This window comes from Centrocercus urophasianus, unplaced genomic scaffold (assembly GCF_019232065.1).
Source record: "Centrocercus urophasianus isolate 14NV4802_14NV808 unplaced genomic scaffold, USGS_Curo_1.0 seq_10, whole genome shotgun sequence".
Taxonomy (NCBI): domain Eukaryota; kingdom Metazoa; phylum Chordata; class Aves; order Galliformes; family Phasianidae; genus Centrocercus; species Centrocercus urophasianus.
Genome location: NW_024884142.1, coordinates 44,157,936 through 44,176,288, shown reverse-complemented (window position 1 = coordinate 44,176,288; position 18,353 = coordinate 44,157,936). Strand labels below are relative to the sequence as shown.

Genomic DNA, 18,353 nt, shown 5'->3' with positions numbered 1-18,353 from the left:
ATTTTGTATAGGTGAGCTGCAGAAGCAGTAAATCCTATTAATCTGTTCAAAGTCAGATGAAGACATTTAGAAAACAGAAGAGCTATTACACACTGTGGTGAATGAAGACTGCATCAAAGAAAAGTTAAATGAATGTACCGTCTATTAGATTATGTACAATTGCAACTGGAAAATCCCCCAAACTCTCTTATCCTTCAGGATATTAATTAGATTCCCCATTCTAACTTGCTGACCATTCATGCACTGTCCTCTGTTATGTCAATGCTAATTTTCCAGATAAAAAAAACACAACAATTTCAAGCTATCAGCACTTGTATGGAAAATGCTTACGCTTATACTATAGTTTTACTAACACACACTTCCTTTACCCAAACCATATGGCATTCTGTGTGTACAGACCACTCTGGAGATTTACAGTAATTATGTCATGATGTGCTTATTGTTATGGATTCAGCAGCCTTCCTGCATCTCTACCTGCCTTGTTCAAGAGCAGCTGCTAGCTTCAAGCTGTTGTCTGCCTCCAGCAGCAGAAGCTGAATGATGAAATGCTTTCCAGGAAAGACATGTTTTGAAGCAGACATACTGACAATAAACCAATTCACTGGGGAAGCATAACATTGACTGGATAAAAGTTGAGTAATGATTCTACGATAATTTACTGAAACTGGGTGCAATTTGCTTTAAAATAAAAATTCCCTCTGCTGCTGGTGTTGGACTTAAAGGCCTTTAACAGATAAAAGTGTGGCATTTGCTTTTATGAAGTAACTGATCTTTAGAGATTCATTAAACCTCATTATTTCATCGTATGCATAAGTGACTATTAATACTAACTCACTGAATGAGAGGAATGGGAAGAATAGTGTTGTCAGAAACAAGGCTCAACAGTCCTCTACCATGCTTTTTCTTTGCTCATTGTGTCTGAATACTGAATTCAGTTGCAAAGGAAAGCCTAAATCTTCTAGTAAAATGGGGAACACTTAAGATGAGACCGGTTAATATACTCCTCAATTCTGTGTCTGGTTTTCATTATAAGCAAGCAGTAAGCATTCAGGCCACCTGCCTCCAGCTTTAGTGGGAGCTGCTTGTTGAGGAGCCCCAAGGGATACATCCTGCTGTTGCCTGTTGTGTAGCCACTTCCCGACAGAGCACATCTTTGACTAATTTACCTACGCTGGAGGCAGTAAGCTTTATCTCCCAATTTTGTTTTCCTAATATTAGGAGGAGAAAATGTGAAAAAGGAAACAGTTGACTGATTAGGAAGAACAATAGGTGCAAAAATGTCAGAGATTGTGCTGCTGTGCTCTTATTACACTGTCCTTGCTGGAAATGGCAGCTATTAACATTTTATTGACTTGAACCTCCAGGATAGACTCCAGATGTCACTATTTGATCTTTGCCTACATATCAGGAAATATAAATTATGTTGTGTCAATGTTGAATTCTCATCTATGGCAACAGTTATTATTGGCAGACAAATGCCCCTATGATTTTGCAGATCCTTTATTTCCTCAGCTTGTGACTAATCCCACGTGACTGATCTGTTCATAAAAACCCCAGACATCCAAAAATAAAAATAAAGTAGAGGCAAAGTCCCAATGCTTCATTTTTTATTTGTATATGTTAAGAATTAATTATTTCATTTGTACATTTTGGGAGAGACTGGAGGCTAAGATAACAGAGCCCAAGGCTAGCATTAAAAGAATGCTGTGTGCTGGAAAAAAATCTGCTCTATTGGTTATGAAAACAGGAATCGCTTTATGGCAATCACTTTCAAGCAGTAGGAAACAGAAAAACTGCTGTCTCAATAGTACTGCATTTTAGCTGAATGATACTGCTAAGGAATACATTTGGTAGTCTCCCCCAAACACATCAGCAGTGTGAAAATATGCTAACTGTCCAACCAGAGCTGAAAGGAGCATCTATTAAAGAAATGGTGAGAGTTGGCTGATGTTTACTGAGCATATGTGCAAAGACAGATTATCTCTGATTTCAAGAGACAGTAATTTTCTTTACTTGGATAAAACAATGATGTTTTTCAGTAATGAGTATTACCTGGGATTTAACATCTTTTATTCATGTGAAAGCTTCAGCAAATTTATAGAAAAAAACATTCTCTCCTTACACTGCACTGTAGAAGTCACAAGAGCTAAAATTCCTTAGAATGTGTCTGCAGAGAATTATACTCACTGTACTGCATAGACTTTCATGTGCTACATGAGTGGTAGAAAATTGAGAATTTTTCTACAAATAATGACTATTTGACTCCATGTTACTAGGTTACAATTCATGCTCCTTTCTTGGACATCATGCTCTGGCCCAACAGCATGATTCAAACACTAGCTACAGATCTGGCTAACACTGATATTACTGCAGCTCTAGGTATCTCAGATCTTATGTATGCAATTGCCTTGGCATGGTGGATGTACAGGGGGATTAACAAATGAAATAACCTAGAGACTGCCTTCTGGCCTGGAAGCCAAAAGGTATGGCATAGCTTTTGCTCACACAAATAAGGTCTTTTCAAATCCAGAACAAGGCAAGCAGACCCGAACTATGCGTAAGGATGCTCCCTAGTTTGCACAGCCCCTGCCGCTATGCCCTGCTGCTGTCTGGGATAGATAAACGACATCGACAGTAGCAGCTGGTTAACCATCTCAGAAAAAACATAGTGAATGCGCAGAGCCCAAGGAGCTAGCTGAGAAATCTAGCAGGAAGACAGGTACTACGTTATTTCGCACTTCCTGCACATTAGATGAAATTCATTGTCACTGTCATACTAGGACAAAACAGTTTAGGGCTGATGTATTTTCCAAGAGCCCTGTTTCTTCAGAAAATTTCCACTCAGACCGACTTCTGAGATTGCAATGAGAAACCTCAATCAACAAAAATATTAGGAGCAGTTTTCTGATCTTGCTTTCTTGACCTGCCTAGGATACATACTCCAAGGGCCCTAGGACATATGGTTACAACAGAAAGTTAGGTACTTTCTAGAATGCAATGGACTTGTCACATTGTCTTTGCTGGGAAGTAGTGAAAAAAATTTACAAAGTACATAATGTAATAATACTTAATGCTCTTATTTTACACGCTCATAAAGTACATCTAAATGCTTCTAAGATTTCTACTTTCCCTAGGAATAGTTAATATTTTTAGTGGAGTAGTTAGTTACACCAAAAATAACTGAATTGTTTTTTAGAAATTTAGAATTACATTGAATTTTAGAAATTTAGTAGTCGATACAGGTTCAGTTGCAGTTGCTGTGAGTCATAGAGCACACATTATTTGTCTTTGGAGAATTTGGAGTGTAGAGCGGATTTTCTGTACTGTGGCATTATGACCAGGATTGTCATGACTGAAACTTCACAATAGGTAATTTTACATTTTCAGAGATAAATCTATACTTTCACGCACTCAGAAAGCTGAAACATGAAAGTACACTACATAAAATGGAATAGACAAATTTCAACAGATATGTGAAACCCTTGCCTGGAAGACAGCCAAAGCATGGGTATTTTCTGCATTTTTGAGGGGTGAAAATATCTCCATACCAAAGTCCTTCACATACATTCAGGCAAGATTACCTTACTCATGAATTGAGGCTACTTTCTTTCAGAATGGAAAATGTCCTTTACGAGGTGTTGAACAGAACGACAAAATATGAGCTTTCACTTTTATAAGGCAGTATTTTAATGTTAGAATACTGAGCAGAGAAATGCTGGGGTAAATTCATACTGTGGCTTTTTTCAGACATTTAAAGAGCAGTGTGCCATTGGATGACTTGTGCCATCACAATCAGCTCAGGAAAGGGGTTGGTGAACCTAGCAGTTCACTACAAATTTTCAATACGAAGAGGGCTTTCTTTTTTTTTAGTTACTTAAGATTATAGAAACTTGTGATATTATTGTTATTCAGATTAACATTATTCTTCCATCTAAAGCAGGTTTTTTTTTTTTTTTTTTACACTATGCAAACTCACTTGCATAGAATATCTGTAGAAAGAAAATGGACAAGGCTCTTTGTTCAGAGTCTTCAAAAGATGCAAAACCCAAAAAAGATTACTACATGAAATGACCCTAAATTCAAGGCTTTTGAGCTGTGTATAGCAGGAAGTGGTTTACTTGCAGCACTTTCACTAGAGCAGTGTCATAAAATCACAGCAGAACTGTGCTAGTACAGAAGCTGAAGAATAATTTAAATCCCAGCTGTACAAGGAAGAAAATCAGCTAGCCAGCAACACCAGGTAACACAGCACTACCAGCATCACATAGCCCCAAGACAGCCATGAGGCACTGAACCTGGGGAACTGTAATCTCATTGCTGCATCATATGACTATTTATCCCTACAGGGTCAGGCCAAATCAGAGTCCCCCGTGTGAAGGAATACATATGAGATGGTCAAAACAAATTCTCAGGAAACTTCCCTCTAGGCCCCATAGTAATGACTCTAATGTTCAGCTCTTGATAATCACAACTCTGTTCCTGCCCAAATCACATTCACCATTTGCCTTTGCTTGTATAAGAGGATCTGTGAGAGTTGGAACTGCTTCTTCCAGTCTCAGCTCATGCTGGTGCTGGTGCCTTTCAATCCATCAGGGAGATGAACCTCTCAGAGAAAATTCTATGCGCACTGGCCTTGTAGCTCTATTTAAAGCTGACATCTCTCCACTGAGTTGGAGCAAATTTATTTTCAGAAAATTATCATACAACTTAGCTGTGTATGAGTGTTCCCAGTTCATTAAGGGAAAGGAAGCTTCTAGGGAAATGAATGGTACAATTTTACTTACAAAGCTCCACGCTCATTAAAAAACAGTTTATGCTTTGATGTGTACAATTCTGTTTTCTGCAAGTATTGGTAAAGAAATGCAGGTAAAATATGATAGAAGAAACTACAGAGAACACGTGTAAGCAAAAAGATAACTCTTACAATAATCCTTCAAAACTAATGGCATGCTCTAACATTATTGTCAAACAGAGAAACAGCAAATATACTCTACTGTGATGTCAAAGATGCCTGAACCTGATGTTGCTTCTCTGCTAACACGGCACAACAATGTTATTGAAGTAGCACTTTACAACAATTCACACCCATTGTACTGATTTTGCCCAACCTTGCTGTGAGAAAACAGACTTTCTTAAAATACAGATCTGTATCATTAAGAATCAATTTTACTTCAATCTCTGCGTTGCCCTAAAAAGGAACTCCACCTTAATTAAATAACGTTATTTTTTCCCATTAGGGTCAAAGAGTCAAAATTTGATCACATGAACTCTTATCTCCTTTCTCACCTATAAATACTCTCATCACTTTTCTAGCTCAGGAGAAAGCAACCAACGCGCAAGGTATATGCATGCGTATGTATATGCAGAAGAGGTCAAAAGAGCGGTGGGGGAAGAAAGTGAGCAAGAGTAAAACTGAGTGAGAGCTTTTGCGTGCAAGATGTACTTCCAGAACAAAAGAAGAGTTTTGTGTTGTCTAGAAAGGAAAAAAGGCATCAGGTTTTTACTGCAAAAAGATTTAATATATGCTACTCATGATCAACACAAAGGAACTGAGGAATGGGAAATTAAGAATCCAATGTCAATTTACTGCTAAGCATATCTGACACATACATATTAAGCATATCTCATTATGCACATTTGGAGCACAAAAATGGGATGTGCTGGGTAATTATTAAAACCCAAAGCCTATATCAAGCTGTGGTACTTCCTAAAAGATAAATGTTATCCATCTGAACTCATTTGAAGACCCTTTACACTGTACAAGCTCTCAGATGATCCCTGGCCCTGAGCCTTTGTAGCCTCTGACAAAAGGACCCAGGCATTTCAAGCTGGAGTATCCAGGGTCAAATAATTTTTTGTTTGTTTTCACTCATGAGTATTTTGGGACTCAGAGAAACACCATTTTGGTCCTTGCCTCAATCCTAATGGTATAACTGCTTTTATTTTTCATGCAATTCTGTGACTCCCTCCCTCTTCTTCCGTATTTCACTTCTTTGCTCTGCTCCTGTCATATAGTCTGTCCTGATGAAATATGTGCTTATATATATGATTTACACTCATTGCATGCTTCTTTTAGTCCTGCTCTGTCATTTGGGAGTCTCTAGTGGAACTTCAGGTCTTTCACTCTGCTCAGGTCTTATCAATATATTCCTTCTCCCACCCAAAAAAGAATATACTTTTCCCTACAGAACTCTCATCTTCCTTTTCTGCTCTAACACTTAATGTACAACAGCACTATTTCTCTAACTTCTGCTGTTCTCTCCTCCTCGTCACTCACCCAGTAAATCTACTTCCATCTCTCCACAAGGACATGAGACTACAACATCAGCTGTGCTATGCTAACATTAAGATTTTTAGAGTACCTCCTTCTAATTACTGTCAATCCTTCAGAGAAGCAGAGACTGTTACTGCTTCTCTGTTCTTCTAAGACCACTTTAATATAATACTTGATTACTTTGCAGTGTTTTAATGGAATTATCCTGTCAACATCTTTCTGAGGTATTTAGGAACTACTGTTTATGTAGTACAGAAACAAATTGGCACAAGTTAAGCACCCTGCCAAAGGTTGTACTGTAAGTCTACAACAAAGCAAAGATTTTGAAGCTGGCGTCCTAACTGTTTGGCTTTATTATTGCCTCTTAATAGCACTGTTATGTTTCAAGATGCTTTAAATCAATCTGACAGCACTGTAGCTTGGAAGGTACTACAATACAGACTTTGCAGAACACCAAACAGTATACATTTACTGTAACTAGTATGGATGGTTAATTACATATTACAAATTTTAAAGCATGAAATAATAATTTGAATGATTGCATAAAGCATATGCTCAGGAAGGAACAGAAAGGAATTAAGACTAATGCACAGCACATAAAAGTGAGTGAAAAAGACCACTATGAATATGGTCAATACTTTCATGTAACTGTTTACTTAAGGTTTTATTTATTTGGCATGTAATTTATCATCAATAATATAGATACAGTATGTAAGAAATGCTTGTCCCCTACTCATTTAACTGGAATAATGTTGCACACTTATCTTTACAATATCTGTATTACTATGTTGGTTGCTCTGAAAATAATGCCTCCTATTTATTTCCACAGAAACAACAACAGATACAAAGACACAATAACACCACTTGATAAAGCAAATTCTCAGCTACAAAATACCATTCCTTTACAACGTTACCAACATTAGCTATGCATTTTCATCATCTATATGCAAAAGCCTGTATGCCATGCTTGTAAAAATCTGCACCAGTGGAGGTAACCTACTGTTGCTGTTTCCACTACTGAAAGACATCAGTACATCACTACTGCCTCACTGTGCTCATATCCACTATTTGGTCTCCATACACATTCAAGAAGTTTCAATGAATATCAGTGGGTGCCATTTTTTCCACATCAAGGTGTTCAAACATGCCTTTGCTTCATACACACTTTGACATCATTTTGTCAGACTGGCTCTCTGCTGCAGTCTGCCACATGGGAACAAAATGTAATGGAATATTGGTGGGAAGGTCACCCATATTGGTTATGACATCGTGGGCAAACATAATGAAATAGGAAGTATTACTTCAGAGCAGCCTTCACAAATTCAAATTGGCTGAGGTGATTCCTTCACATTAGTCTTATTCCCATAGATCAGTCACTTAGTTCCACTCAAATCAATAGACTTGTGAGTGGGTAAGTGAGGAGTGAAAGACAAGCATAATAAATTCTTTAAATCCTGTGTTGGCAAATAGATATATAATTCTGTCAAACTTATCACCATGGCTGATCTTTTATTTGCATATTTTGAGAGTTTTGATCTACAAATGGATTTTAATTTGTCTATTTTTAAAAACAGCATTGTGGGAGTGGGGGCAGATCATACATAATCAAAGCACTGAACACAGGCAGAAGGAAGATGTAGAGAAGCTACAGAAGCTCTGATTCTGTATGAAATGCAATTACCATTATTGTAACTCTTTTGTACCAGAAAACAGCCTTACTATACTGGGTATCATCCGCGTCCAGAGTTTTTTTGAGAGATGAATGGATCCCTATCTATGCAAACATTACAATCTTATAAACTGAACATGAACAATTTAAGAATGCTTTTCTCACTGCAGCACTTGGGAAGAGGCAGAAAGAAGAAATGACTTTCTCAAGGACATTATGGTAGGCTTGGAAACCGAACCAATTGATCTGAAGCACAGCTCAGGGTCTGAACTGAAATAATTTCCATTTGCTGTACTAAGATGAGTTCAATAAAAAGCCCAAGTGAAGAAAACTGTACACTGAATCTGTAGCTAGAATTAGACATTGATGCATGTGAGTACCTGTGAGACTGTGAGCTTGAGACCTTTTCTTGGCCACAGTATCAAAAAAAGGTGCATTTTCTATCAATTCATAAAGCTCATGCCCTCTCTAAGTACTGACATTACATGCCAAGGTTAGCAGGGGCATACAGTCTTCACTGTACCTCCCCAGGCACTGCCTTCCCATGTTTTTTCTCCTGCTTTTTTCCAATTGTCTGAGGATTGGTGGGAACTTTCATTCAGTCTTCACTACATACACAGTATGCAGAATGCAACTCAAATTTCACAAAACAGTACCAAATCAAATCTCCATTAGTACTACTGGCCTCATTCTTTACCTGGAAAAATCATCTCCAGAGATCAGTAATTTATCTGCCCTAGATAACCCAGGAGTTCTGAAAATGAAATAGCTTCTCTAGTGTAAGCATTGAGAATCAATATCCATTAAAGCCATAAGGACACTTTAAAATATGAAACATATGAGTATCCAAGTCATGCCATCAGCAGACCAATTAATTTTGGTAATACGTAGGCATACAGGACAAGCTGTGGTCTTCACAAAGAACTTCAAATGGTCCAAGTATTCAGATGTCACAGCTTTGCAAATGAAGTATTCCTGGGAGAGACAAGTAAAGGAGAGGATTTGGCCTAGTATGTGAGCACAAGCTGCAGGGACAAATGGGTTTGTGCAACAAGGCAAATTGGTTAGCCATGGCTGAAGTGATATATTTTTTGACCATATATCAGCACTGATGATTAAAAATTACTGTTGGCAAAATTCAGTGACACCTCAGATGTGAAGCCGTTACCTTCTCAGACACATCTATAGCATTCACCAAGAATTGGGGAGGACAAGAATCATTCAATAGAAATTCTGTCCCCACAGTTTTTCCCAGACCTCTGGGTTTCACACAAAACTGAACTGAAATCCTACCCTTAGCAGTTCTGTTCAGTTCAAAACAGCTGCCTGCTGCAAGTGGTGCCCTAAAAGTATGTTTACATATTTTGCATCACTGCAGGGTGCAAAGCTACACTTCACATATATCGTCATTCTCCACTTTCTCCCTTTCTCACTCTAAGCCACACTCTTTAACTTACTGGAAGAAGATGATAATACACACAGATAGAGTGATAGCACCAAGGCTCAGCTCAGTCTCAAAAGAACCATATGGGAGGTATTACTATAGAGCACAAAAGGGAAAGTGACAAGCATGGTGTGTGGCACTGACATTTTGGTGGTGAAATGTTTCAGAAAAAAAACATCATATCAGTGGAATGAAAATCATTGCAATTAAATAAATAAGTCAATTTCACAAAGATGAATCAGTTAGTGGCTGAGAAATATGCGCTGAAAGGAGAATGGCTGCAAGACAAATATAATTGTGCATTATTTTTTTCTTTTTCTGATGCAAGGATTGGTTGATACAGCTCTGTAAAGGCTGTAGTCTCCCACCAGAACCACCAGATAAAATGCTGTTTGGTATGAGACAAAGGAGAGGTTGTGGCTGCTTTGCAGCCCCCATTATCACTGTGGATTGTTCCAGCCTTGCCTTTGCATACATAAATGCTAAATAGCCAAATCAGGAGAAGTCTTGTTTTATCAGAGCATTTCCTTGCACATATTAAGTCTCAAATATTTTTCCCAAATTTGAAGCTTTTCTAAGCAACAAATGTTCATTTAGTCAAAGCATAGAGACCACCAGCCACAATTTTCTGTTACTTCTGCAAGGTGGGCTGAAGTAGGAATTTTATCCAGTCATTTATTTACCCTGTGCAAAACCCACTCTGCAGTAGCAAATCATCTGTGCACCATCATTTCTCTTTAGTCTTTAAGCCAGGTATTATGCAATGAACAATATCACTCTGCATGCTGAGGATTCTGAAATTTGGGACTATTTAACCTTCTAGTTGTCTTAATTACTACATTTTTTTAATAGGCAGTAAAATCAAAGAAAGTTCTACAAAATTTCGCCCTTAGAAAACTAAAACCAGTGCTTACTTGCACAAAATTAGCAGTAGCATTTGGATCATTTGCAATCTGGTGGTTTTTGTTTTCAGGGAGGTATCTGGGGAGATAAGGTGACTAGCAGAAAATAAATATTCTGCACCTCTTCAGGAGAGTCTGTCTGCAGTTCTTGAAATATTCCACATCCTAATTTAAGTCTTTCTTTTTAGAAAGTATAAATACTGGAGAATTTATAGCTTTTATTTTAGCTCTTGTATTCCTTCCACTAAGTATTCCACAGCAAACACCACGTCTATGTCGAGCCTAACCTTTGGCACCCAGCTTCCATACAACCTTACCAGCAAGCTATACAAAATATATACACACCATAATGTTTTCAAAGACTGATGTAAATGGGCCTCAGTGGAGACAAATTTCTTTGTAACTTTTTGTCTATAGACAGTAGAAAACATCCTTAAAAAAATACCGCAGTGCCACCAGTCTGTGAAAAAGCCAAGATCAACATTAGCTTGATCACTGTCATGAACTCACAAATAGAAAGCAAGTAACCAATTTGCAGGTAGCAATTTATAGATCTACAGTTAAAGTGCAAGATCCACTTAAGTGCCCATAAAAGGAAATTGAAAGGAAAGATTAATTTCTTTCCACTAAAGGGAGATAAATCTGGTGCAAGGTTTGGGTTTGTTGAAAGCTTGTTTACCGAAAACAAAGAAATATGTTTTGTTCCAGCTTTGTGTTATATGTTACTGAGTCACACCAAGCAATTCCTCTCTTTCTCAACATGTTTTTATAATTGCGACATTATGCTAGTGCTTCTATTAGAAAAAGAACAACGTGCCCACTATCAGAAATGTGAAAATATATAAACACCAAAGTTTGAAGAACCTGGTCTGGAAAACTGGCCCGTACTATTACTGAGTTGCTCTTTATCTATGATAATTATGTTTGCAGTACCATGAATGGGAATATAAAAATAGTTGTAGCTGCCCGCAGCTACCAGATGACTGATGGTTTGTTATTCTGTGCCATTCTCCTGCTTTGTAAAGACTTTCTTATCTAGAAACACATTTCTGTTTAGGCAGAGATGCACAAAAAAACCTTGTTGTACCAAGAAAAGAATCAAGCTTAAACTATATATACCTTGAGGTTTTTGTTCATCATTCATTGCACACCAAAAAAACCAACAATCCAAACCCAGAATAAAATAAAAAAGGACCAGATATCTTTCTCTGATTTATGATTGAGTTAATAACAACTGCTTGTAAATAATGTTGTAAAGCTATTTTAATTTGTTTACTTAGCCACTTTGATTTATTATTTTTTTTGTACTTGTCTTGTTGTTTGTATCAGCTGTAACTTGCCATAATTGAAGATGTGACATATCTGGGCAAGAAATTTATTTTATCTTTCAGATCTGCCCAGTGCCTGCCTTAATAACTACTTGGTCAGGGTTCTTATGCTTTCCTATAGTGGGACCAGCTGAGGTGTATGGAGGAGACCTGGGAGGTAGATGGACTTTGTCACGGTTTTGTGATTTTTGGTTTTCGGTATTCAACATCATAACATCACTTGGGACACTGGGAGTCTAACTCTTAGTGCTCAATTCCTGGGTACCTGCCCAGAAGAGAAGAAGAACTACATTCCCCAGGGGACTTCGCGGTCAGGGAGAGGAGATTTAACTCCTGGAAAGTTCACCTGATGCTCTTTTTCGCCTGCTCTGTGTTGTGGGCGCTGCTCCAGTCTCCCTCCCTGCCCAACTGGACTGCACATCTCACCTCAGCGTTGTGGTGAAGCCTACCCACCCTTTCGGACATTCTCTCTCTCATTATATTTGATTTATTAGCTTCAATTCTGATTATATTGTATTATGGTGTGTTATCTTGCATTCTGATACTATATTTAGTAAATTAGTTTGTTTCTCCTCAGATCGGTGCTGCTGTTTTAAATTATTTTGGGATCCCCTGTTTCCTTTTTTTCTGGAGGTGCAGATCCTCAGATCCCTCCGCCCTGCTTGTCACAGAACCAGGCCGAACCAGCCTGTAAACCGTCAACAACTTTCAGGTGAATCTGCCACTAAGCTTCACACATGGAACCCACACAGAGATGTACTGACACAGAGATATATTTGCCTAAACTCACCTGTTGTTGGCCATTTACACCTAGACTGAGGAAAAGACAGATAGGGAAGCTGTTCACTTTTTGATTGTCTGGTGGCCATATTGGATGTTGGCAACTGTTCCAATGATTTACATTAACTTCAGGATCAGGATGAACAAATATCCTCTCTCTTTTGCCTGTATGGCCCCTCTTTGGACAAAATATTGGAATCTCTTAAGGAGAAGTTTATGTGGTAGGAGTCATGTACCCAGGCACTGGACAAAACTTGTATGCATAGCAACAGTTTTATTTGCAGTTACATATATATTTATCTCTACATACCTGAATATATTAATTATATATTAAAAATGCCAACATTTAGATAAGGTTTTTAAATAAAGGCCACAACACTCTACTTTTCTGGTAGTAAGATTCTCCAAGAAGAAAGCTAAAAAGGGCAACATGAGTGAGGATATCTATTGTATACTTACTGCAAGGAAGATCTGAAGAGAACTGTGAGCCACTTCTATGTACTGGTACTCAAGAAAACACCCCGAGACAGTGATATAACGATGATCCTCTGGAGCCCAGTCTGGGGCTGGTGTTACTGAGGTCACGGTGCATCCTGGTCCATTCTCCATCCACCATGAACGATGCATTGAGATATTAAATGTCAGAATGAGATCTGTTTCCTGCAAAACAATGTGGGAGGAATTAATTTTGGGATGGTACTCTGGTACTAAATGTCTCAGCTAGAGATTTCACAGTACACTTAAAGAAGAAAAGAACACCAATAAAATCATACCTTCACATGAAAATCAGCTGAGTTTGCCAGCAAGAAATGCAAGTAGCTGCACCTTGACAGGCAGATTTTTTTTGGAAGCAGAAGAATAATTCTTGAAGCCAGGATCTGCTCCCAAACATTATACTAATCTGTACCATACAGTCATTTTACATTGATTATTATCCTATGGGAAACCACAAGGACTGATGGACATGCACATTTCACAGCAACCCTCCTGTGCTCATTTGGCTCATATTTTGCTGGTGCAATCTACCAAACTTACAAGAGTCCTCAATATCTGAGACTTTACTATGTGTAGATCATACGCAGTTTTTTTCACATGGACTCTGCAAAGCAGAATTCTGGCAACTCTGCCGGAATATTGGCGAAGGATCAGAAAAAAGATTCTGTAAAGCTGATTAAAAGCACTGCTTCTCTGCAAAGCTTGTCTTAGTCTTCTAATTCTGTGTAGAAATCTGTACGGAAACAGCTGCTATGTGTTGCCTTGTCTAAAGACTTCTCAGCTTGTTAAACAAAAGGGAAAAGAAGCCTGCAACCTTCAAGTCTTGTGCAGCTGATACAAGGGAACTAGTGCAAGAGATTCAGCCATGCTCTCAACTAAGATTGCATTTATGAATAGTTCATAAAGGATTAATGAATGATTAATATACATCATAAATAATACTACAGATATGACTTTCATAAATTATACTTGGTTGAACATTACTTGAGGGTACTATACATAGTTATAACAAAACTATGAACTTTGCGGATTCTGTAATAGCCTACAGTATTTACCAACTCTTCATAAATTATTTATGTGTAATCTCATTGTAAAGTGTGACTATCTTGTGCACATGTGCTCAGTCATGCAAAAAAAATTGCTTTTAAGTAGTGTCTTTGCAGAGTCAAATTCTCCCCACACCTAACCTACTTTTTTTTCAGTGTTGATGACATTAATAATTAAAATTATCATAAAAATTTAAAATGTAACTATTTAATTAGGCTTACCAAGACAAAAGGAAAAGAATGCCATTCTATAGCTGATATGCTGTGTCCAAATTTCCCTTCCTTCAGAAAAAGTAATTTTTTCAGTTTCACATATTTTTCCTTTTTGTACTACTTCAAACAAAAGTAACTCGATAGAGATTTCAGAGAGGTTTCAGATAACGACATGACTGACATATCAATTGATCTGTGATTATTCTGTAGCACAGCTGATTTTTTTTTAAGTTCAAGTTCCTAATTACATGCAGAATTTCGGTACGTTAAAAAAAAATCAATGACTACCCTTCCCGAGCACATCCACTTCACAGATGGCAAGCAGGACTATAAATATTTTTGTGATTTTGTGATTCTACATCCGCACAGCAGCATGATCCAGCAATTAACGTGCTCTGTGAGTAAATATGTATCTTTCAATTATATGAATCGTCACAAGTAACTTCAGACATTTAAAGATGATTAAAGCAACCATGAACTTTTGGATAAACAACCCAAATTTTTCAGAAATTGATATATTTACATATGGCCACAAGCTTTCACACACAATAAACTTTTCCTTTCTCTGTGCCTCTCTGCAGCAAAGCTGCTAGTCTAGTGCCTGCCTATTGTTTCTTGCAAATGAGCTTTTTTCCCCCAACACTCAATCCAGAAGACTATTTTTATTTCTGTACTCAGGGCTGTTAGAACTCCTCAGTTGTACACTGGCCTTTTAACCTTGCATAAGAAGTTGAAGAATTAGTATATTTGGAGCAATTTTGGTTTAAGACATCAACTTATTCCTGAACGAGGAAAATAAAACTCCATCACATATGCATAGAAGACCTTTAATTCATTCTAGTTGCCATGGAAAATTCTTAACCTCTAGTCTCTTATCAGAGCAGCAGCATGAATGAACAGAACTTACTGGCATTCTTTGTTTTATTATTTGTGATACCTTCAGAAGAGTCACAATGAACTAAAAATATTTTACAAAGTGCAGACGTAGTACGAAATATGTATTGCCTAAAAAGGAAAGGGATTAGCTGGCTGGAAGGAACCAGTTATTTGTTATGCATCTGCTAGATTATGTTAAAAGGGAGCAGGAGGAGCTAAGCAAAGATCAGAACTAATCTCTGTGATTAGAACATTCTAATTCTTCTAAAGACAGCTACATTTGCTTACACAGGATGCAGTAGACCAAAACTTTACAGGTTAAAAACACAAGTGCGAAGTAAATATAATCACACGCCGAAATACTTATAATACTTATACACTTATAATTAGGTATGTAAATAAACTTCACAACATCTTGCTTTCTTACATCCCAGAATTCATGCCCAGTTGGTTTTCTGAAATAATCCACAACATTTAGAAAATTCCACTGCCCTCAAAACATCATTTCAAAATTAAGTTGTATACTGTGACAAGATTGTTTTGTCCAATAATAGTCTTTTAGTGCTAATAAGTTGTCCAATAATAGTCTTTTAGTGCTAACAAGAAAAAAAAATCCTAGTGCTAGCAATTTAGTGCTAATAAATAAAAAAATCCTACAGTCTACCAGATCTATATTTTATTCCTGTCTTTGAGCACTCAGTAAAATACTGCATTATTCCCTCTGCTCAAAAAATAGTCTGGATACTTGTCACAGTCTTATGTCTCTTAATTCCTGGTACTAGCAAAAACAAATCTTTCTGGTTGCAGCTGAGACAGTGTTAATAGCACACCCATACCTGTTGCTAAAGGGCTGGGACACATGTGGGACCAAGCCAGGTTACTTGACAGGAAGAGCCACTGCCTTTATGGCACAGCAACAATAGGCAGGGCAGAACTGAACCAGGACAGGCGGGTGTTCCATACTGCATGACATCATGCAGAAGGCCATAAAGGTGGTGAGCACTTGCATTGTGGATATATAAGTATGCCATTTTTGTTTCCCCTTTTTTTTTTTTTTTTTTTTTTTAAGCCTTAGAAAGTATTTTTTATCTCAATGCATGAGTTCTATTTCCTTTCCAGTTCTCTCCCTCATCACACCTGGAGGGAAATGAGCGAACGGCTACATGGTGCTGAGCTGTTGCCAGGTTAAACCACAACACAAATCCTGCTGAAAGCCCACACTTCAAATCTTTACTCTGAATAACGCGGCTGAAAAGGCTATCAAGCAGGCTTGTTATTATATATTGAATTACTTAATAAACAAGGTAAACTTCAGAAAGCAAAACAGTAAGTGGTGACAAACTCTGGTTGTGGCAATATTAGGCATCATTCACTTCTAAGGGCAAATTCAATGACCAAGTCAGATTTTCAAAAACAAGCATAAGTTAGGTCCTGAAAATTTGTATTTCCAAAATATGCGGGATAAGTATAGATGCAGACGGAGCCTACTTACTACAGCATCAGCTGCCACAGTCAGATCATTCAAAATATAAATTGGTATGTACTCTGATCTTGCCTGTAACCTCTAAACCACGTATGCACTCATACGCACTCATATTAGCAGACCATTTCCTGTGTTTTAGTAGTGAAAGTCACCCAACTTATGAAAAACTCACAATGTATCAGGAAAACAAATGAGAGAACTCTGTGAGCCAAAGAGAGCATGATGTATCTGTCATTAACATCTTTTGCACTGAAAAGATTTAGAACTATTATTTGACAAATTCCTCCTGCCATTTACTCTGTTCACTGTTTGAATACAGTTTTAGTGGACATAGACTAAGTCTACAATGGAAGTAGAGGATTTTCTGTACTCTCCTGTGTATTTGCTGTCTGTTTTCTTTTCGACATCTGTGGCTCAAACACTGCCCAGGGAATTGCAGAGAAATGGTCTAATAAGCCTTGAAGCTATGAAACACTACAGGAACTGTTGATATGTACTGGGCATGCCAATATGATGACGTTCACAGTCTGTATGTCAAAGAAGATTTCACTAACTTAAATTCAACAAACAGCCGCTTCCTTCATGAACACAAAAATACATCTGTATGAGCTTTACGGATGATCACTATGATGGTTTTGTAAATCCTGCTGATATTTGTAAAGCCTGTTAATGAAAATTGGTGCATTAAAATAGATTTTGCTATTCACTGAGGAGTGAAAATTCAGAGGAAAATATTTAGTAAGGCATGTTTGCTAACACTCAAGATGTGTTGATATTTGTAATGGTTATGAGCTAGACAAAGGCTGGAGTTTGGAGGTCTCAGAGGCTCAGATGTCAAAAAAAAAAAAAAACAACAGAAACTGAGACCTCTTCCAATTAAGTCTCTAACCTTATTTATTTTAGGATGGTTTGTGTAAAAAAAACCTTGAGCTTTGGTGATTATTTTGGTACACACAACATATAACAACTTCTCCTGGAGTCAACTGAACAGTATATAACATTCTGTGGATGAGGACACCTGACGAAAAAACATGGCAATATAAAATTTTGTGAGAGTTGCCAGAAATGAATACAACTTTCTTTGCATTAAAGAGCAGCAGGAGGCCTGCAATGCTCACAATGAAGATATGTAGTAATTACAAGGAAACACTGTTTTAATTATTTTATTAGTGCTCTGGTGCAGTTTAGAGATGCTGATTCCAAATACAATGCCAAGAGGAAAGAAAAAGCAGCGATTCAGTATGACCCTCTTTGAAAGTCCGTAAGGCACTGCGGGCACAAAGAGTTTGTACTGATTTCAGTGGTTGTGGTTTGCTATTCCTTGGAAAGCGAGCTGCCTCTGTTTTTTCTAATTAGGAATTGATAAAATCTGTGCAAACATGCCTGGATTCTGGACAAGCTTTTTCAAAGAGAACAATGTAACCACTTGTTTCATTTTTCATTCTCAATCTAGCAAGAAGGGACTGTTTGAAGATTGAATGATCGCACATGGATTCAGTGAAGATCAGGGTCTGAAAGCACCTGTAGTTGTGGATGCCTCAGATGCACAGGTCTCTACAGGCAATGTTTTTTCCTTCTGTTATCTAACTTCTCCACTAAAACTAGTGTGAGAAAATGGTACTGCATGACAGGAGCAAGCAGACATTTTCTTGCCTAAAGAAAAACTGATCTCATGAAAGGGTCATAATATTGCTTGGCTGCATGTTTTTCTTTTTCAGTGTAAACTTTTTTTCCCCTCAGCTGATAGACAGGAATTAATTGTTGAATAATTCTGTGGAGATCACAGATTCTAAAACTACCTAATATTTTAAATCTGATTGCACTTAAGCTGATTTTTCCCTCC

General features: G+C 37.6%; 1 protein-coding gene across 1 annotated transcript in view; it reads right to left on the bottom strand.

Annotated features, from left to right (window-relative positions):
- Positions 1–18,353, bottom strand: part of NKAIN2 (sodium/potassium transporting ATPase interacting 2) — a 289,894-nt gene that overhangs the window by 59,767 nt on the left and 211,774 nt on the right. The window contains exon 5 of the mRNA XM_042815045.1: positions 12,857–13,057. Coding sequence (XP_042670979.1) covers positions 12,857–13,057 — 201 coding nt within the window. The remainder of the gene's footprint in view (positions 1–12,856; positions 13,058–18,353) is intronic.